Source organism: Diplotaxodon limnothrissa, linkage group LG22 (assembly GCF_057381915.1).
Source record: "Diplotaxodon limnothrissa isolate DT_005_m linkage group LG22, D_limnothrissa_male_GT1.1, whole genome shotgun sequence".
Classification (NCBI taxonomy): Eukaryota; Metazoa; Chordata; class Actinopteri; order Cichliformes; family Cichlidae; genus Diplotaxodon; species Diplotaxodon limnothrissa.
In genome coordinates, this window is record NC_140616.1 from 19239143 (window position 1) to 19260239 (window position 21097).

Below are 21097 nucleotides of genomic sequence, written 5' to 3' on the forward strand. Positions count from 1 at the left end.
ACTCTTCCACGTTTGTGAAAGTTTCGGGGCGGTTTTTTCATTTCACCCGATGCATCTCTCTGCACCATCTTTTTCAGCGTCCTTAAACACAGTGTGGTGATAAGTATATGTGCTAAAAGGGAAATAATTTCCTTGTAACTAAAACTCTAAAGTAACTAACTCATCTGCACAAGGGGCTTTTGTTGAGGGTTTAGCAGCCGTGGCAGTTCTTTGAGTTGAAATGACAGATTTAATCTCCACAGCTTTCTCAAAATGATCACTAATATATATCTATTTTCTTAACATGGTCCTGATAGTCCTTGATAAGTGTTAGCTGAATGGACAGTCTCATTTGCTTTCTGTTTGCAGGTGCGCTCCATGGACGAGCTGAACCATGACTTCCAGGCTCTCGCTCTTGAGGGACGCGCTATGGGAGAGGTGAGACAAGAGTTGATGAATCAGGGTCACTTATTGTGAAGAAGATGGTGACCTCAGCCAATAATGAAGCATTGAGGCTGGTTGCTCATGTTTGCACTTCTAAATTTAGGTTGAAATGAGTGCTTCTGACGAGGGCAGACGCCGTGGATCAACACTGCGACATTAAACCGCCTGCCCTGTATTTTGTAGCTTGGGCATTTGGCTGAATAGAAACATGATGGATTACCGGGAGTGAGTCAAACTTGAATAGCAGGAAATCCAAGAGGAAAAAAAAATAGAAATGGATCAGTTGCTTATGAGCTAAAAGCGGTGTTGGGTTGTATTTTTTGAGACTGAAAAGCTCTGAAAGCCGAGAAGAGGTTGAGCAGAGATGCTTATTAATTCGAGCTCGTTGGACCGGCTGTTATTTGTTTTGTATTTTGCACTCAGTAAGTCTGTTAATGTTGGGCCAGTGCCTGCAGTTAGTTTTGGCTTGCTTGATTACTGTTTTGCTGCTATACACTGTAATATATCAGTAGTGAGAGTGACTATTAAAAGCTTACAAAAATGACTCTGTAATCTTTGTTTTTTAACTATAAATGGATTTTTTTGCCCCCTCTAGCCAGAAGATGCACATCAGATTAGTTTCAAAAGTTGTTTTTTTTTTACTGTGAAAAAAAGAAAACTATCACTGGGTGTAATAAAAACCGAGGAGAGATGAAGATAAACAACTGAACTGCTGATAAGGTGCAAGAATTTCTTTTGAATCCAAGCATGAAGCTGTTCCCAGCAGGAACATCGAGCTCCTGTTTGTTCCTCTACGCTAGTTTTTGTTGCTGCAGAAGCAGTTTATGTTTTTGATTGACTCATCCAGTTAGAATGACCTGTTCTTGTTTGTTTTTTCGGGGGGGGTTCAGTCAAGGGTCGAAGTACAGATGTTGCTGGAAACACAAGAACGGACTATTTGCAGCAACAAAAAAAGAAGTTTGCCCATTTGTAGTCTTTGCCATCTACTCAGAGCTCTGCTTGTACAAACTTCCTGTTCTGTATGGATTGATTTTTAGTTTGCCTGTTCTCCCATCTGCCAGCAATATCTGTGTAACCTCATCATTTCTTTTGCCACCTGTTTCATTTCTTCATTGTCTTGTGTCTCTGCAGCAGCTGCTAACTGGTAAGAAGTTCTGGGAAACAGATGACTCTGGGAAGGATGGACCAAAGGGGATCTTCCTGGACCAGTGGAGGGACAGTGCATGGGGGGCTTCAGGTATTTGCCGTCCTGGGATCTGTTTGTGCCATGGCTGTAGGGAGAAGGTTGGAGTGAATGCATTTTTTCCCCCCACTTAAGCACAAAAACGACCAAAACAATCACTGTCAGGTGTTTGGAAAATATATATTTAGTTTCCTGCCAGACTCAAAGGCTGATGTCAGAGTGAGATCTCTTGTGTTCTCCCAGATCATGTCGAGATCTGAGATTCCTGTTGTATCAAATTAACACAGTGTGGTTATTTCTGTAGACGGGATGACAAAAGAAATATCCCGGCTTTTTACAAGTCATCTGGCGCACCTCGTACATCATGTCTGCACCGGGAAAAAATGCTGACGCGTGTTAGCTCATTTCTAGAGTGTCAAATACTCACTGGTTCATGAAAAAAAGGGAAAAAAATCATTTAGTATTCTAATTTTTTTATGAATTACAGTCATGTAAAAATGCTTTTCACATTACTCTTTGCAGTCTTGTGAAGAAAAAAAAAAACAACTAAACACACCTTCCATAAGAATTAAGTGGGTCAGGAACAGCTGGGTGCTGCTATTCAAATGCACTTAACAGATCAGTAACAAGTTTTGTCAGTTTGCTTGTCTGGAGGATTCAGGTGTGTGTTTGCACAATCCTAGCAAATTCCCCACCCCCACCTACCACCACCACAACAATGCTCAAAGAAAGTAAGCAAAACCCAAACAAGCGCTACATTTTGGTTTGCAGGCCTCAGTTAGTATGTCACGTTAGCAGAAAAAGACTGAACAAGTTTGGCATGATTTGGAAGGGCTGCCAGGAGAAAGTCTCTCTCTAAAGCTTTGCAAATTTGCATCTGAACAAACCACAAGACTTCTGGATCAAAGTGTAGATGTTTGGCTGTAATGCACAGTGCCTGTTCAGCAAAAACAAAATGCAACAACAGGACAGTAATCCCAACCACAAAGGTAACTCTACAACAGAATGAGTGAGGTGGGGGAAAGGAATGAAGGCGTTGCAATGGCCCAAAGTTCAGACCTCAGCCTGATTGAAATGCTGTGACAGGACCTCAGGAGAGCGTCACAAACAAATGCCCACAAACCTCAATGAACTGAAGTGTGGGTGAAACCCCCCCTCCCACAACGGTGTGAGAGACTTCGGGCTATTTCTGCTACAACCTTGTTAATCATAGTGTGCTTAGCTTTTTACAGGGCTGCGTAGAGTCCTGTGAAAACTGAAAACGCTTTCAGACAATATCCAATGAATAATTGAGTTGTAACACATTGATTTGATGTTTTTGGTAAAGCTGATGAGTAAATGAAATGAGATAAATTAGTTAAAACTTTGAGCCGTTTCCACATATGCACTTCAGTTTCTGTAGAATCAGCTCAGGAATATTTCTACAGATATTTTTCTCACATGTCACATGGCAGAATTTATGCACGCTATACCAGTGAATGTACTTCACTATTAGCCATGCTATTCACACATCTACTCAATCCAGCATGGATTTCATGCAGGTTTTGTTTTAGGGAGCTAGTAGCTGTTGGATGAGCCGGCTAATGTCTGATGTGACAGCATCAGAACATTTTCCCCGTACATTTCTGTTAAGAGAGGTCTTGGAAAGTTCTGGTGCACGTGTGGGAATGGCTGTATCAGATTTATTAGCAACACCAAAACTTCCTCAGTACATAAATAAAATGAAAAATACGGTAAATAAAAGTGATGTGCAGTATGTAATGAAACTGGAACCTTCCCCTTTGCCAGTGCTTGTTTCAGCATGTGGTTACATGCGCTCTGCTGTATGTGTGTGAGAAGCTGCCAACAGCACTGATTAAGTTACTGAAATCAGCCATAGTGCCTACTAGGGTTGCCAACTCCCTGAAAAATAAATAAGGGACACCTCGTGGCCAGGGCCGGGCAACCCAGTTGTCTTCACCCTTCCCAGTGTGGTAGCTCTTTTTTTGTGTGTGTGAAATTATTTTTTAACCATTTGACTTGAATTTGATTTAAGCAGATGCATATTCTTTGTGATATGACCATATGGGAAACAAATGATCATTTAGCCATTTATTTTTAGCTCAAAATGACAACATTAACACAGTAAAACAGGTCTCTTTCTTAAACAGAAGCCTGTCATGCTTAACTTTTGAGAATATAAGTAAATCTTTCTTTAAAAGAACTCTGTCCTGCTTAACTTAAAATTATATAAATTAATAGAAAGCAATAGAACGAAAAATATTCTTGTAACAGTGCACATATAGTGCATTTAGTACAATTGGCTTCAGTTGAGGTATTATTTCAGCTTTTCTAATGCTAATCAGCTGCTCCTGTTTGTAAACCCACTTGTTCCCATGATTACGCATCTTAACTCATCATCATTATTCATCTATGTATTACTTTTATGTATTATTCATCTATTTGTTGTAATCATCCATCCTTGCAGTTGTTTATTACACAAAATAAATGATATTATCACACTTCTGGCCACATAGCGCTGATATTCACCGCACATGCTCATATTAACCTTAACCAGAGGGTTTAAACAACAAACCAGTGTTTACATACCATATCTGCTTCTGCCGTGGCCTGGTGGACAAAAAATTGGTTAAGGGTTCCCCGAGCTTTCACGCCCCTCATGTTCTTCTTGTGCCCACCACTAGAAGCATGCCTATGGAAAAAGTGCGCCGGCACACAGTGCAGTGCGCTTTATAGGTGTTATCGTGCACTTTCCCAGCCAGGTGTTTCCCTTTTCCCAGTCCTCCCTGTACTTTTGCAGCCTTTTTTCTTTTCTTTCTCTGAGGGGAACAAACATTGCTGCTCTAACGCTGGGCTCACACTGTGCGATTTTTGGCCCATTTTGAGCCGATTTTTGAGTCGTGCGACCGATTTGGTGATCGGCCCGATTTTGGCCTTCATCGTGCGTCGTGTAGTATACGTGGGGTAACGAGAAGCGATTAACACCTCACGACCAGCTCCCGATCATCAATCGCTCGTGAGGGTGTCACCACAGCCGCTCACACTGCTCATGCGCAAACGTAAACATCGGTGAAAAAGACGGCGCAGCACGGCTGTGCAGCGTGTGATCTGGACACAAGTGATGGAGGCACTTGTAGAACTTTGGAAAGCTCATCCGAGCCTTTTCGATGTGGCATCACAAAATTATCACGACCACAACAACCTGAAAATAGTTGGATTTACACTGCTGCTCAATCACAGCTGCCTGATCATGTTTTTCATTAGCAATTTAGCAAAGTTGATGGTGGTGTGTCTGTGTGAGTGAAAGACAGAGAGAGCGAGCGACAGATTTTCTGTTATAACCTTCATGTTATGTTGGCACAGTGTGAGCACTCAGGTCGCATCAGAGCATCGAGCCGTATAGTGTGAGACCTGCATCGTGACCTGCAAACTTCTAATCCCTGCGAGTCAATCGTGCAGTTTGAGCAAGAGCTGAATAACGTGACTGAAAAAAATCGCAGTGTCTGCCCAGCTTTAGGTGTACTGTCATCCGAGACGTGCACCGCAGTGTCGGCGTTTGTTTCCCTGTTGGCCATGCTTCTTGTTGTGGTCATCTGTTGTCTTCCGGTATTTTCTCCGCAAGCGACCTTTCCTCGACCAATGAGATGAGCGGTAATCTGAATTGTCATACTCGAATTGTCATAAGTGTGCTGTCAGCTCATTGGTCACAAAGCAGGAGAGGGGCTGGGAATTATGTTTTCAAACAAAGCGTTAATTCCATTAAAAGTTATAGACTACTTTTGATTCTCACTGTATTACGGGACAAAGTGCGTCCCTTATTAGCTCAATACGGGACGTGTACTTTTGTTTCTAAATACGGGACGATTCCGTTTTTTAAGGGACGGTTGGCAACCCTAGTGCCTACACAGGCCCAACGTTGAGTTTAAGTTACTCAGATTTTGTGCACTGTGTGTAAGTGGATTAAGATTATTTGATATTGCTGATATCCTAATTTCTTATGAATCTATCAAATACATCAGGAGCTTTGTTATTTCGCCCAGCACATCTGTAACAGCTGAACATGTTGTTACTGCTCCGGATGATCATTTCTATTGAAAAATCTTCAAGCCATCTGTTTTGAAAACTGCTACTTTTTGCTTGCACAGTTTGCTGAGTAAATGTGTCGTTCTCTGTTCCTCTCACGGCAGATCACTCGGTGTCTCAGCCAATCATGGTGTCCCGTCGGCCAGGGCAAGGTTTCCATGGCGGTGGTGAAGTCGGGGTGGGCTCTGTGATGTCTCCACGGTCTGAGAGCGGAGGGCTCGGGGTTAGCATGGTAGAGTACGTTCTGTCCTCCTCACCGGCTGACAAACTGGATTCCTGTCTTCGAAAAGGACCCTATGTAAGTGTCATTACTCAAACACTTCTGTTTCCCTGATCATGCTAACTGTAACTGCCACACACGCCCATTGTGTCATTTTCTCCCACTGACAACGTGTAGTTTTTGTCAGTGTCACTTTGTCCTTCCTGCGCCTTCCTCTGTGTGTACAGCAGAGGAGCAACACTGTGCATCTGGTCTCATTGTATCATTTTCTCTCCGTCACACAGGGTCAGAGGGATGGAGAGGTGGAGGAGGAAAAGAGGGAGAAGCCAAAGACGACGTTTGAGGGAGAGAAACTAAAAGAGTTAACGGAAGGTGAATCTGATGTGATCAGCGATGTCATCAACCCGAATGGGCTGCCTGTACAGAACGGCCTCGACGTGGACGTCAAAGAGTTTGGGTAAAAATCTGCGTGACACAAGAGGACACACACCCACACCTTAGAGAAATGATTGGTACCCTTTAGATATTAACCGAACCTCTGCTCCATGCAGTCGCCCCCCGGGCAGCATGCCGGCTCCCGGCCCAGAGGGTGATCTGCTGGGTGGTCCCGGGGGCGTAGGGCCTGAGGGTTTGACACCCCTGGGAGGTGGCGGAGTTCCCAAACCTCCTGATGACTTTTCTGGCGTGGAACAAGGTGGTGTTACCATGGACCCCATGGAGTCTGTGATGGAGCCGCTTCAGTTTGACTACAATTCTCAGATGCCCATGGACTCTGCACCCACTGTGGGCCTATTTGATTACACTAACCAGCAGCAGGTAAGATCACCAGACAGAGGAGTTATTTAGCGTGTGTTAACAGCACTCAGCTCACCTATGGTTCACCTTTCTTCATGCTGTTTGCAGCTGTTTCAGAGAAACAATGCCCTAGCAGTGCAGCAGTTAACAGCAGCCCAGCAACAGCAGTACGCACTGGCAGCCGCACAGCAGCCTCACATTGGTAAGTGTGTCTGTCTAAACTGCATGTCAGATGGTTGTATGGCTTCACGCACGCATTATCTTTGAACTACCCAAAAACAAACAGTCACATGCATTTCATGATGATTGGCCAGCTTCTTCTTCTGGTATATTTGTATTCGTAGCACAGGGTTTCCACTAATGTTTGCAAAGCTTGACCCCCCGGCTCGGTGTATAGACTGGCTGTTTTTATTGTTTGTCTTTCAGTTTAAAATAAAATAATGCCTTAAAGATTGAGATTTGATTAGTAAATATGACATCGTTGCGAGTCTCTTAAGTAGTTATGCCATAGCTTCACAACAAGTCCTGTGATTTTCCTTCATGTATTATGTAAAGCCCTTTTGCCCTGGTCCACCTTTACCCTCCTTGTGTTTTCCAGGTCTGGCTCCAGCATTTGTGCCCAATCCTTACATCATCAGTGCTGCGCCGCCAGGGACAGACCCATACGCAGCGGGCCTAGCAGCAGCAGCTACACTCGGTGAGACGTTCTTCTTTTTAGACGCGCTGTCACCTCCGTTTAGATTTCTGTTAAATGCAAAACAAAAATGTAATTTTCATATGTTGATCCATAAATATGGACACTGTTGCCATATCTCAAAGCTACTTTGTGTATCTCTTTGTGTCTAGGTCCAGCAGTGATGCCCCCCCAGTACTACGGTGTGACCCCCTGGGGTGTCTATCCAGCCAACCTTTTCCAGCAGCAGGCTGCTGCAGCCAACAGTTCAGCCAATCAGCAGGCAGCAGGCCAGGGCCAGCAGAACCAACAGCAGGTCAGTTGACTGTCCGACAGAAAACTGACACACGGGCTCCCACCGGCTCAAAATATTTCTGTGAGCGCTCGTCTCTCATGCCAGTTTAAAAAGTGCATTTAGACAAAGACCTTTTCATTGATTATTAAATGATTATAAGCAAATCAGGGAACTGCTACTTGTTCTTCTCCCATTTGTGCGGTTGAGCTTTGTTTCTTATTCTACACGGAACAAATTCAGAATTTTGCTTTTCTTACTTTCTAAAGGTGATGCGTGCTGGAGGAAATCAGCGACCTTTGACCCCTAGCCAAGGGCAACAGGGTCAGCAAAATGACCAGCTGGTGGCAGCAGCAGCAGTCAACTCAGCCCTCGCCTTTGGGCAGGGGTTAGCAGCAGGAGTACCCGGTGAGTGCAAAACTATAAACAGCTCAGTTATGCGTTACTGCCGCCCGTCATCTATATGAAAGAAACATGTCAAAATCTTCTTTCTCAGGGTATCCAGTATTGGCGCCCGCAGCCTACTATGATCAGACAGGGGCCCTGGTGGTCAACACGGGAGCCAGGAGTGGCCCCGTCCGCCTCATGGCCCCCGCCTCCGTCATCATATCGCCTTCTGCAGCACAAGCAGGTAAACTAGCAGCTCACTTGGAGCGTGTGGTCAGAAGCCCAGCCTGCCTCTGTTGCAATAAACGAGACTGTCATGCACACAAAACAGCAGATTACATATTGTGGCCTTTAACAACATGTTCTAAATGTCCCATCTAACCAGAGCACGCAATTATGGGATTGTGACTATGTACTTTCAAGTCTGGACTTAGATTTGCACAAGGAGTTCCCATGAGGGAGTGTTACTGAGTTTTAAAAAGCAAGGTTTACGTCACTGATGGAGGTGATTGAAAGCATTGTTAGGGAAGTAAAAGAAATCAATCTTACGATTATCTTCAACGACGCGTTTACTTAACACAATATAAATTTTTTGTTGCTTTATGAGATGATTGACTTGGATTGTTTCCCGTCTCCAGTTGCTGCTGCAGCAGCCTCTGCTGGTGGTGCCAACGGCGGTCTTGGTGGCGGGGCTAACGGTCCTTTCCGTGCCATGACATCCCAGCAGCCTCAGCAGCAGGGTGGCCCCGGTGGCGCTCTGGGAGGAAGTTCCTTCTACGGATCCTCGTCCCTTAGCTCCTCTTCCCAGAGCTCCTCTCTGTTCTCACAAGGCTCTGCCCAGCCTGGACCAGGGTCTGCCTCCTTGGGCTTCAGCCAGCAAGCCTCATCCTCTCTCGGTGCCACTCTGGGGGCCACGCTGGGAGGGTTTGGCACTGCAGGTGGGAATGCACTCTTTCCACATGATATCTTTGGTTCTTTTGGGGTCTTTTAAAATAAATCTAAGTGACTTGCCAATCAATGTTCCCTCTAAGCTGCGCGCGTGCGCAATTGCACAGAAAATCTGCGTTGCGCATAGAAACAAAATCTAACCTGAATTGAAATTAAAATGAATACTTTAACAATTCTGTTTTGCAGTGTTAGTCAGTAAGTGACTGGCTGCTCCCGTATGGGATTAGAACGATGCCACCTTATCCCATAGTCCAGCCAATGATGCGATTCACATTCGTATATACACAGCTAATCAGCGTCGTCGACAGGCTATGACAGCGTCCTTATGTGCCGACACCGGTGTTTTAGCTAGCAAAGCGGCTTGGCTGATGTGGAGTGAAGCCACGTTAATAACAACGTGTACAACCATTGGAGATGTGAGCAGGACAGACGAACAATTGATGGAAAAAGTGTGAACTTTATACCAGTTTTTAAATTATGTTGATAGGCCGCGTAAAACCAGAGTTATGATAAAAATTTCTGCAGTGTTTTTTTTTTTCCCTGAATACTATCGTTGTTTATATTTACTGCGGGAAGAAACGGTAAAAACTGCGTTTTATAAGGAAAATGTTCGAAAGCACTCTCCGCCTGTGAGCAAAACCAAAATACCCCACCCTTTCCTATTGGTGGAAAAATGTAGCATGTCGATCAATCAAAAAATGATATGGTAACGTGGCATCTAGTTGTTTAGAAAGGGGGGAAGTTTTAGGAGTGACAGCGGTGTTCTGAGATGTGAGAGATTTGCAAAGTTTAGCGTGTTTGGAGTCTAAAGTTAGTGTGTTGTCTTGTGTAGTTAGTGTGTAGTGTAGTCAATAGTTTTGTTGTGTGTGTCAGAACAATGAGGCGACTGCTGAATGTTACAGGTGTTACAGGAGTGATACATCTGCTGTTGTCAGGCCTGCAGGTATCAGACTGTTGTTCTCCTTTATAGTGGAAAGAAATTATTTTTTGGAGTGGCACAAATAATTTGTGTGGCATCAAATTTGATGCAGAACAGCTGATTGTTCTGTAAATAGTTTGAAATGTTTATTTAAAAAAACGCCTTGGCTACAGTTTTAGGTAAACGGCTACAAAAAACGTTGTTGTTTGCGTAACTCAGTTACTTTTTTAAAGAAGTAACTATATGATTAATTGCCCAGCATTGTATCATTATATACTGTATTTTGCAGACAGAGAGTTACAGGACTCTCTCCCAGACCACAGACTCATAATACAAGTCAGAGCTTTATAAAAGAGAGAGAGAGAGAGAAAGTTTTGTTTTCAAAATTGGAGTTCAAGTTATTTTTACTCCCAATAGTGTTAACATGCTACACAGGTCATGAACAAGATTTGTTTACATTTTCATTGTAAGTGGGCTAAAGCAGTTAATTAAAAGTAGTCTAACATAAATGTAAATGCTGTAATTTGATTATTTTAATAAACCATGTAACTTTGGATGGATTCGATGCTGGCGTGACCACAGTGCACACGTCTGCTGTTGCTCACAGTGGTCCAAGGGACCGCTCAGGGAGTTTGTGTGTTCGCTCAGACACATGAAAAATTAGAGGGAACATTGTTGCCAATGTATAATGTAGCTGTGAGTAGTTAAACTGAATAACAGTTACTGATAAATACAAACAGATAACCTGATTGAATTCATATCTTTGTCTCCCTCTAGTGGCCAACTCGAGTGGTGGCAGTGGCTCAAGACGGGACTCATTGACAGGCAACAGCGATTTGTATAAACGCACACCTTCCAGCCTCACCCCGATTGGTCATGGAGGATTTTACAACGGCACCCTGGGCTTCAGTCCATCCCCTGGCCCTGTGGGCATGCCTTTACCCAACCAGGGGCCTTCCCATTCCCTCACACCTCCACCCTCCCTGTCCAATCACAGCTCCTCATCCAACCTCAATCTTGGTAAGCATCTTTTCTCTGGATGTTGTGTTAATTAGGAGTGCTGCTGGTTTATAATGATGTTTTATCAGTTGATGGTTTCTTTACTTAACTTACCAGAACTTTTTTTAAAGCTTTACAATAATGTAAACAAATATGCATCATTTAGAGTTTATTCTAGTAAAAGATGTGTCTGGCTTAATTGAGAAGCGGCCGTTGTTCAGTTTTCCAAACTAACAAATGGAGCTGAAGATTTGTACGGCAGCATGTTTTGAGGGACTAATTATAAATTGTGTCGCAGTGTTTTGTTTTGCGTGATTGACAGTCGGCAGAGTGAATTTTAATGCAAATCAGTGTTGATGGAATGATAATTAAACAAACTGACAGTCAGGGCGAGGCTTCATTATGACTCGGATGGATTACCTAGCTGTGGCATATTCATTCACATGCATCAGATTTGTCATTCTGTACAGATTCAACCAATCAGAAAGAACTTCTTTGTTTTTGTTTTTGTTTTTTTTCAAAGGAAGGAAACAAGCGTGCACTGACATGCTCAGCTAGACACCAAGTTTATCTAAGAACACAGGTTTTTGAGTAGTAATATCTACTGCTCAACTTCAAGGATTAATTCCATATATTTTCAGCTAATTCTGTGTCAGACAGGCTGAATGATGTTCATTGTATAACTTGCGTTTACTGTTGTAGTACCTATTGGTACTTATTTGTGTGTGATGTATTTTTAGGTTCATATTCTCTTCATTTGACTTTGTGACAGTCCCCTTTCTCTCTGACGCCTCAGGAGGCCTGACCAATGGCAGTGGGCGTTTCATCTCCGCAGCTCCAGGAGCCGAGGCCAAGTACCGCAACGCCGCCAGCTCGGGCTCCTCCCTCTTTTCCCCCAGCAGCCAGCTCTTCCCATCATCACGGCTACGTTACGGCATGTCGGACGTGATGCCATCAGGCCGGAGCCGCCTGCTCGAGGACTTCAGGAACAACCGCTATCCCAACCTGCAGCTCCGAGACATCGCCGGCCACATCATGGAGTTCAGCCAGGATCAGCACGGCAGCAGGTACGTGTGGGCAGTTACCTCCAGTATAAAATAACACCTTTGAATTCCCCCGAAAGTCTGTCCCATGAGTAATGGCAGTCAGTTGGAGGCCCCAATAACTGCAGGTTAATAGGATACCACACAACAAGTATGTGACAGGATGTGTTACTGTGAAACGTCAACTTTTAGGCGTACCACTAGTGCCAGTTAAGTTGTAATGAAAAAGTAGACACAAAAAGTAAAGGCTGTCTGTGGCTGCGACTAATGATGTGCTGCACGATTAATATACCAGCCGCTTTAGCAATTAATCGTTCGCGGTGGGTGTTTGTAGACTCTGAAGCCTCCAGACTGTTCATTTTGTATTACCAGCAGTTTAAACACACCAAATCATCGCTTGTGCTTGAATTTCAAGTAATAACTTGCAAATTTATCAGGCCATTGAGTCTATTTGTCTTTAGACACATTAACTTATACAGAGAATTTTTAGTAGACAGGACAATGAAGACTGGAGAGAGAAGTGGGACGAGGTCGTGGGTTTAGCACAGGGGGAGGTCACCTTCTCAGCCAGGTGAGCTGTAGCAGTGCCCATCGATAATGTACTTGCATGGCAGGTTTATTTATCACATATTGATCTCTGACAGTTGGTGTGTGACTGAAGAGTCCTTTTCAAGAGCAAAATTTACAAAGTGCTTTTCAATACAGAGTAATTAGAATTAAAATGGTATAAATCGATTAAAATAAATAAAGCCACGTCTGAAACGGTGCATCCTAAGCTTCTGTTAAAGTAAAGGTATTAACAGTGTCAACAGATCTTAGGTCACTGGATCTATGTACAGCCAACATGATTGTAGTGGTTCACTGATGTATGGAGACATTTGAACGTGTTGTGCTATGAAGTGATCACCAGATTTTTAAATTGAACCCTAAACTTTATGAGGAGCCAGTGTAAGGAAGACAAAATTGGCGATTAAGCTCTTTAATTTCATGAAGTAACCTCTATATTAAACATTGATACTGACAGAAAAGTGTTGTCACTGAACCATCACTGCCCGACACTGTGACGCAGTCCAGACATGTGCAGACTTTTCTGCTGAAGTCATCTGTGAACATATCAACATGCCCGATCTGCACGTCCCAGACAATTTCTTTCCACCATCTCAGTCTGTTTTATCTCTCTCCTCGCCGGGCATCCATCTCTTCACCTCACAGGCTGCTCACTTCCTTCAGCTCCCTCTTTGGACCGTCTCCACTCCGACTGTCCCTCAGGTTAAAGAAACTGGAGCACTTCTCTCTCAGTTCTGTCTCAGGACATCTGTCTCGCTTTATTGCTCTGACGTGTTTGTCTTCATCTCCAGTTTCATCTAAACTTTGTAAATCCCCTTTATGCACTTGGTTGATTTTATGAGAAGAGTCTGTGTATTTTCTCATGAGGCTTGTATACATTGCAGACAGGAAAAAGAAGAAGGGGGGAAAAACAGAACAAAAGATGTTTGTTGAACTTAATTTAAAAGATATACTTTTATTCATCCTCGTTCTCTTTTAAAGGTTTATCCAGTTGAAATTGGAGCGAGCCAGTTCAGCAGAGCGCCAGCTCGTCTTCAGCGAGATCCTGCAGGCGGCCTACCAGCTCATGGTGGATGTTTTTGGGAATTACGTCATCCAGAAGTTCTTTGAGGTGTGTGTGCAGTTGATGCTGTGCTGCGTGTGCCTTTGAAACACCAACGTTAAATTTATGGGAAAGTCTCAGTCGATTATTCTTCAGAACCACGCCTAGCTTTAATAGCTTCTGTAGCCTGCCTGATTTTGCTTACATGTGTGGTGTTGCATATTGTCAAAAGGATTAGAGGCTCATTTTGTTTGTGCGTTTCAGTTTGGCAGCCTGGACCAGAAGCTGGCTCTCGCTGAGAGAATCCGAGGTCACGTGCTGTCTCTGGCCCTGCAGATGTACGGCTGCAGGGTCATTCAGAAAGCTCTGGAGTTCATCCCCTCGGATCAGCAGGTTATTGTAAGTACACTTGTGAGCGTGTAAACATGACCCTAAATAAATCTATCCTGTCACAACTCTGCTGCGCTTGGATTTCTGTTGAAGGCGGGGGGGAAAAGGGGGAAATATCCTAGTGTCCCAATTTGTTAGCACATCTATTATCCACGTGCTGATAATTCAGCTGTGAGTGAGAGCACATTGCTCATAGATAACACATTTCTATTTATACAGCAGAATGCAGCATCGATGAAGAGGTACGCTGAGCTTTTATGTTGGCGCTCCCTTGTGAAACAGCAGGCTCCTTGTATGCACTCTATCATCAGCGTTGAATGAAGCTAAAGACGCCACAGTTTATATGCAAATGTAAACTGGTGCTATTCAGATAAAGCTAGAGGAATATCAACAGGAAATAATTTAGTTTGAAGTCAGTGTTTTAGGATAGGGTCTCTCTGTGTGTGTATGTGAGGAAGTAAGTTATCCATCTTTGCTTAATAGACCCCAATAGATTCCTGCAGGGCATCTGTTAAAAGCCCAGTGTTATTTGTCTGGCTGTGAGCTGCAATGAAAAATGAAGGAGAGGCTGAAAAATGCCATCAGGCAATATTTGATTTCTCACAAACAATTACTGTCCCTCTCCTCACTCCGCCTCCCCTCTGTCCCTCTCTTCTTCTTCTTCGTCTCTGCAGAGCGAGATGGTGCGGGAGCTGGACGGCCACGTGCTGAAGTGCGTAAAGGACCAGAACGGTAACCATGTGGTGCAGAAGTGTATCGAATGTGTCCAGCCTCACGCGCTGCACTTCATCATCGAAGCCTTTAAGGGACAGGTCGGTCTGCACAAAAAAATATTTCCACATTCAGTCACTGTAGCACGCCAGCGCATGGCTGACATCCACACACACTCGCTGCTGCTGCCTGAAGGCAGCGAGCATATTGTCACCGCCAAAGCACATAGACACACATGCTCAGGCCTTTTTTTTTTCTTTTTTTTTTTTTCTTCTCAGGGACAGGGTATGTTGCCTTGGCAACAGAAACCTCAGCCCAGTGGCGACAGCCATCTTCTACCTACCTACAAGCTAAATGTTACATTAGCATAAAGTGTTAAAATAAAGATTGTGTGTTCGTGCATCATCCTTTTGTTGTCTACACATGAAAGGTCTCGGTTTCTCGACTCGGCGCTCTGACAGTAAATGTTACCACCGTGTGAGTGTTTTGCTTCTCGAGCATTTGCATGTTGTGTAACGGCACGTCTCGTACCCGGTGGCTCAGATTTGTTTGTGTAGCTGAAAGCATGTCAGGAATCTGTGTTTCACCTTCCCTGCAGGGGTGGGCCGGGTATGCAAAAGTATGCCTCTGATTAGAGCTGGGCGATAGACCGATAACGATATGTATCGCGATATAACTTTTACTCGATAGAGAAATTAAGCTATCGCGATAGACCTCGCCGCTCTTGTCCTCAAAGAAAAAAAAAAAAAAAGGTCAGCCAATCCAAATTAAGTAGCGCAGAGCTGAACCAATCACAGCCGCAGCGTCACGTCGCGTGGCTTGTTACGTACAGCACAAGTGCCAAGCCGCACGTGTGTTTGTTTGGGAAGTAGCCAGCGGGTAATGGAGGAAATGAGTGTGCCGACTAGAAAAATCAACCGAGCGTGACCGAAGAGAAAAAAGATGATGGTTCCAATGCCGGAGAGATTGTCAAACGGAAGAGCCATAGAAGTTCCGTAGTGTGAAGGTATTTCGGCTATTTCAAGTCTGACAAAAAATAGAGTAGCGTTCACTGTAAATTGTGCCGAAAGCAAGTCTGGAAATACAATAAACTGGTGCATGCGTCACACTGTGCGCCACGTTATTGTTTCGGTGAAATGAATTTCTACAATACTGTTACTGTTAATTCTACTCTCTGCAGTGTTTAAATGCTTACATATACACACAGTTACTGTCCCTCCACACATACGACTCGGTTCTGCTTCTATGCCCCAGCTTTGTTTACTTTTTCCCACCGAGGCTTCTAGACTTCTGATTGGCCAACATTTCGGCACGGTTAGGAATCTAGCGCCACCTGCTGCTTTGGCATGTTCATAGCAGCGTTTTCCTTCATTTCCCCCTTTATGTGTGGACGGGATTATTTTTTAAAACGAAAACGGAAAATCTCAGTTTTCAAAAATACCCGTGTACGTGTGGACGTAGCCTCAGTCTCTGACTGGAAGCGCTAATTCGTCATTCGGCTTTTGTCAGACTAAAGTAACTGTTAAAACTGTTAGAAAAGCTCAGCTATACAACAAGGAGAGATTGAGAATTTCCTTTTAGTTCTCAGTTTATTTGATATTGACAAAAGTTAGTCAGTTTTGTCTGTTCTTCTGTAACACAAACTAAGATTTATTTTTAGAATTAATATTTTGTTTCTAAGTGGAATTGACAATTTAGTCTGTTTCATTTGTTCTATTTTGAAACTTAAACGCTTTAGCGGCTGCCTTTTGTGTAGTTTGCAATATTTGCCTTTATTTATCTGAAAAAGTCTCATGTTCCATAAGTACATCTACCCTGTTGAACTTATTATGGGAAATAAATATTTAAATAAAAACAAGCTGCTGATTATTTCACATTTTACTTGTGAGCAACGGCACATTTAAATCTTACAAATATAGTTATTTGGCTTATATCGTGATAGATATCGTTATCGCCTGAAATGAAAAAAACATATCGTGATATGAAAAAATCTCATATCGCCCAGCTCTACCTCTGATAATTCGAGGCGCTTTGTACACCATAAGTGAAAACAGTTTGAGTTCATCTCACCTCACTGAGCTTGAGTTGATATGTGATTGTGAGCGGAATGACTAAAAATGTGCAACTACACGCGTCTCTCAGGTCTTCGCCCTCTCCACTCACCCTTACGGCTGCCGAGTGATCCAGCGCATTCTCGAACACTGCCTCCCCGAGCAGACGCTGCCCATATTGGAGGAGCTCCATCAGCACACAGAGCAGCTAGTGCAGGTGAGGCACTCAGCGCTGTCAGTCTTTGACTGCAGCTTTATATTTTTCAGGATAACGACATTTCAAGTTAGCTCAAAGAGGGGAAAAAAGCTCCTCTCGGAGCCTCCAGATTTCTGAAGTTGGCTGTGTTTGATGTGACGTCAGAGCCACCAGCTGTCCTTCTCACGTTTTTAGTTAATGTGTCTGCGGTTTGTTTTATTTAGGACCAATATGGCAACTACGTGATCCAGCACGTTTTGGAGCATGGCAGAGCCGAGGATAAGAGTAAAATTGTGGCTGAGATCAGAGGCAATGTACTGGGACTCAGCCAGCACAAGTTTGCCAGGTAAACACCAACGCGCGCGCGCGCACACACACACACACGTGCGCACGTTGTCAGCTCCATCTTTGTTTGAGAGGTTTTCCTTTGGTTTCTTCACACCTGCAATCAGATAAGGAACTTTTTCTGTACCTGGGGGACGTTACGATATTTATGATAACATCTGTTACTCAGACACTTTGATCATGAACCAAACATGGTACAGCCTTTATATTTACACCATAGGCACACGTTACAGAGTAGATGATCTAATGTGATTTTGGAGCTTCTTTAAGCTTTAAGTCACCTGCTGTTGTTTAAAATTCAGGCCAGAAATGATCAAATTGGGTTACAGGTACTTCATATGCAGAGACAGGCTTGTTGGTGTGGGAAAACATTTGCTTGTGTTCTCACTCCTCTATTCTTGTGGCTTTTATTAACACTGTCCCCCCTTCCTCCTCCTCCTTTCTCCAGCAATGTGGTTGAGAAGTGTGTTACCCATGCGTCACGGGCAGAACGGGCCGTACTGATAGATGAAGTGTGCAGCCTGACTGAGGGCCCCCACAGTGCCTTATACACCATGATGAAGGACCAGTACGCCAACTATGTGGTGCAGAAGATGATCGATGTGGCCGAGCCAACGCAGCGCAAAATCGTAATGCATAAGGTTGGTAAAGGGGCCAGAGGGGTCATCGTGCGTCCCGTCTAAATGTTGGGATAAAAGATGTGATTGTAATCCTCTTTTGTTCAGTGTTTACTGCAGTCACTTATGGGGAAGTCGTTGTTGTATAGCTTTGACATTTTCTGGATGAGGAGGTGTTTTCTGGCGTTTAGAGCGCTGCTCTGTGTTACAATTGAAGGATAATCATTGAACATTTCACCCTTTTTAGAGCAATCAAATGCAGTATCTGTGATTTAAAGGTTGGAAATAGTCATTTTTATTATGGTGATGGTGTAAAGTTCAGCACATTCATTTATTCCCCAAACAGCCCGAAGCTCAAAGTGATTTAAGATGGTTTAATTCAGCTCATGAACAGGAATAAGAGGTGAATAAATTGAAGCTGTTCTCGGCTATAAAACCTATAAACCCGAGACTATTTGTTTCAGCTCTAGATGTCAAACCCTAGGGAAGCTTTTCAGCTTCCCCAGGGTTAAATTCAGCAGTCTTAAATTCAGCAGTGTGAATTGTTTTTTTTGTTTGTTTTTTTTTTTAAGCAAATTAGATCGCTAACGCGAACAAAACTATAATGAAACCAACCGTCACTAATGCAAAACTGTGCAGGTGGGTTGGATTGACGAGAGCTCATCCAGCTAATGCACTCTGTTGTTGTGTCCAAGTAGCAACTACCTCTAAAGCTATTAAGGTACAAATATGTCTGCTAGCTTGACCTCCATCCATAATGGGAAAGAACATTTCAGTGAAGTTTGCATTAATGCGTACACTCACCGGACACTTCATTAGGTACATCTCGCGAGTGCCAGATTAGGCCCCCTTTCTCCTTCAGGGCTGCATTCATTCTTCGTGGCGTAGAATAAACAAGTGCTGGTGCTTTCATGTTGTTTACACCGGATTCTGACCCATCCATCCGAATGAAATCAAGACTCATCAGACCAGGTGGCATTTTTCCAGTCTTCTGTTGTCCAGTTTTGATGTGCTTGTACGAACTCTAGCCTCAGTTTCCTGTTCTTACTTGACAGGACTGACACAGTGCGCTCTACTGCATACCTGGTTCTAACAAGAGGTTATTTGAGTTACTGTTGCCTTCCTATCAGCTTAAAGCAGCCTGGCCATTCTCCTCTGACCTCTACCATCGACAAGGCACTTTCAGCAGAGAGCTGCTGCTCACTGGATATTTTCTCTGTAAACTTTAGAGATGGCTGTGCAGGAAAATCCCATTCAGATGCTCACTTTGAACTTTAGCAGCTCGCCTTGGCTGTGTCTACGTGCCTAAATCTATTCAGCCTTGTGATTGGCACTTGAACAGATGTGTCTAACAAAGTGTCGAGTGAGTGCAAATCAGAGGGTGAAATTAGAGAGCTGGGTTTTATTTATTCCTTTATTTATTAACTCTTCTAGTAATGTTTGCTCAGTCGGTTTATAGACTGGCATCTATCAACCTCAGTTAATGTCAGCCTCGTCACTGATGTGAGGTCTGCATGCATGTAAGGGGACTCGAAAAGGAGCAAATTTGTATCAATTTTTGACTAACGTGTGCGTGTGTGCGTGTGTGTGTGTACAGATCCGGCCTCACATTTCCACGCTGAGGAAGTACACGTATGGAAAACACATCCTCGCCAAGCTCGAGAAGTACTACATGAAGAACGGCGTCGACCTGGGTCCTCTCTGCGGCCCTCCTAATGGCATCATGTAAACTGAACCCCCTCCTCCTCCCCCACCCCAAAATCATGTCTACCACCTCCCCACCCTTCAGCTCGCCTTCCTCATGCCTTCATGTCTACCCCACCCACCCCCTCGTCTGACCCTTCAGAAAGCATCATGCCCACTTCACCCCACCAAATCCTCATAGAGGACATCGTGTACCCCTCCCACCACTGTTTCCATGACAACTCTTTTTTTTTTTCTTTTTTTCCTTTTTTGCTTCTGATAAACTCAAAAGATAAATCTTTCACTTTTTGCTACTGCTGCATACACAATCCTAGAGCCCCCTCCTCCTCCTCCTCCTCTCATTCTAGCTATTTACCACTATGAGATGGAACGAGTATTTAATTTGTCTGACGTCCCCGAATCATAGACAGACACACACACACAGACACACACATGTGCGCGCGCCACCATCAGCTAACCAGCAGACAGATCATTTAGCATGGGAGATTCGTTTTCTGGTCTTGCTTCTATAAATATAACGTGTATACTTGGTGTAGACCTTTGCATATATATATATAAATATATATATAAAACTTTGTAGTTTTTCTGGTTTTTGATGTTGAATCTGTATCTATAATGTATCCTAGTAGTGACCACATACTTCTGACTGTATAATTGTACATTTGTAAACCCTTGTAATGTAAAAGTGCTTTACCACCCTTTTTTGGTATGAGAAGAAGAAAAAAAAAAAGAAAAAAAATCTCACTCTGGGGGACAAAAAAAAGGAAAAAAAAAAACTGTGCATTTCAGTGTATATTCTCACCTCCTTGGTTGTGACATATGAGTTGTTGTATATTGTAAATTGTAATATCAAATTTTGTTTTGAAAAGCCCTTTCTATACAGCGTTGTACTTGTACAAAGATTCGCCACGCTTGGTTTTATCTTTATCTCGTCACTGCTTAACTTAAAGACGTCGATCTCCCGCCGACTCCCAATTGGACACGTTCGGATAGATTAGTGGTGTCTTCTGGTTTGTTTTTTGTTTGTTTGTTGTTTTGGTGGGGAGGGGGGGGGACTTTTTGACCTTTTTTAAGATCTTTTTATAGGAATGCTTTACCCCATGAAATGTGTCATGTGTTTTGAGTACGCTGGCTGGGTGGGAGAAATAACTTTTACTCATTTAAACCCCCCTTCCCCTTCTCCCCCCAAACTCCTCAGTTACCCATGACTGTTTTCAGGGGTAAACGCGTGGATTGTACAGAGGAGACTCTTGTGTTTTTTGGCATTTTCTCTAGTGCTGTAAGTGCTGTATCATACTGTCCATGTCCTTTTGGGTGAGAGAGAGGCCGCCCGCCACAGCGCGGTGTACATTTGGAGCAGCCTTGTGTATATTTACTACGAGCACACCTGTAACCATATGTGTATAGTTAACAGAACCTGTGTATGCTTATTGCCTGGGCAACTATTTTTTGTAACTCCTGTTGTAGATTGTCTCTAAACAATTGTGTGATCTTTATTTTGAAACCAAA

The 21097-nt window shown here is 43.6% G+C and overlaps 1 protein-coding gene across 4 annotated transcripts in view; it reads left to right on the top strand.

Annotated features, from left to right (window-relative positions):
• Nucleotides 1–21097, top strand: part of pum1 (pumilio RNA-binding family member 1) — a 31011-nt gene extending 9914 nt beyond the window's left edge. The window contains exons 4-23 of one of the 4 annotated variants that reach the window (XM_085345869.1): nucleotides 349–417; nucleotides 1555–1660; nucleotides 5794–5987; nucleotides 6194–6366; nucleotides 6461–6725; nucleotides 6813–6906; nucleotides 7303–7401; nucleotides 7551–7693; nucleotides 7939–8077; nucleotides 8166–8300; nucleotides 8695–8994; nucleotides 10701–10943; nucleotides 11695–11989; nucleotides 13514–13643; nucleotides 13839–13973; nucleotides 14639–14776; nucleotides 16818–16943; nucleotides 17147–17268; nucleotides 17716–17908; nucleotides 19482–21097. In XM_085345869.1, the coding sequence (XP_085201995.1) occupies nucleotides 349–417; nucleotides 1555–1660; nucleotides 5794–5987; nucleotides 6194–6366; nucleotides 6461–6725; nucleotides 6813–6906; nucleotides 7303–7401; nucleotides 7551–7693; nucleotides 7939–8077; nucleotides 8166–8300; nucleotides 8695–8994; nucleotides 10701–10943; nucleotides 11695–11989; nucleotides 13514–13643; nucleotides 13839–13973; nucleotides 14639–14776; nucleotides 16818–16943; nucleotides 17147–17268; nucleotides 17716–17908; nucleotides 19482–19613 (3231 nt within the window). In that variant the 3' untranslated portion in view covers nucleotides 19614–21097. The remainder of the gene's footprint in view (nucleotides 1–348; nucleotides 418–1554; nucleotides 1661–5793; nucleotides 5988–6193; nucleotides 6367–6460; nucleotides 6726–6812; nucleotides 6907–7302; nucleotides 7402–7550; nucleotides 7694–7938; nucleotides 8078–8165; nucleotides 8301–8694; nucleotides 8995–10700; nucleotides 10944–11694; nucleotides 11990–13513; nucleotides 13644–13838; nucleotides 13974–14638; nucleotides 14777–16817; nucleotides 16944–17146; nucleotides 17269–17715; nucleotides 17909–19481) is intronic. The other 3 variants (XM_085345871.1, XM_085345870.1, XM_085345872.1) reach the window with 3 other exon arrangements.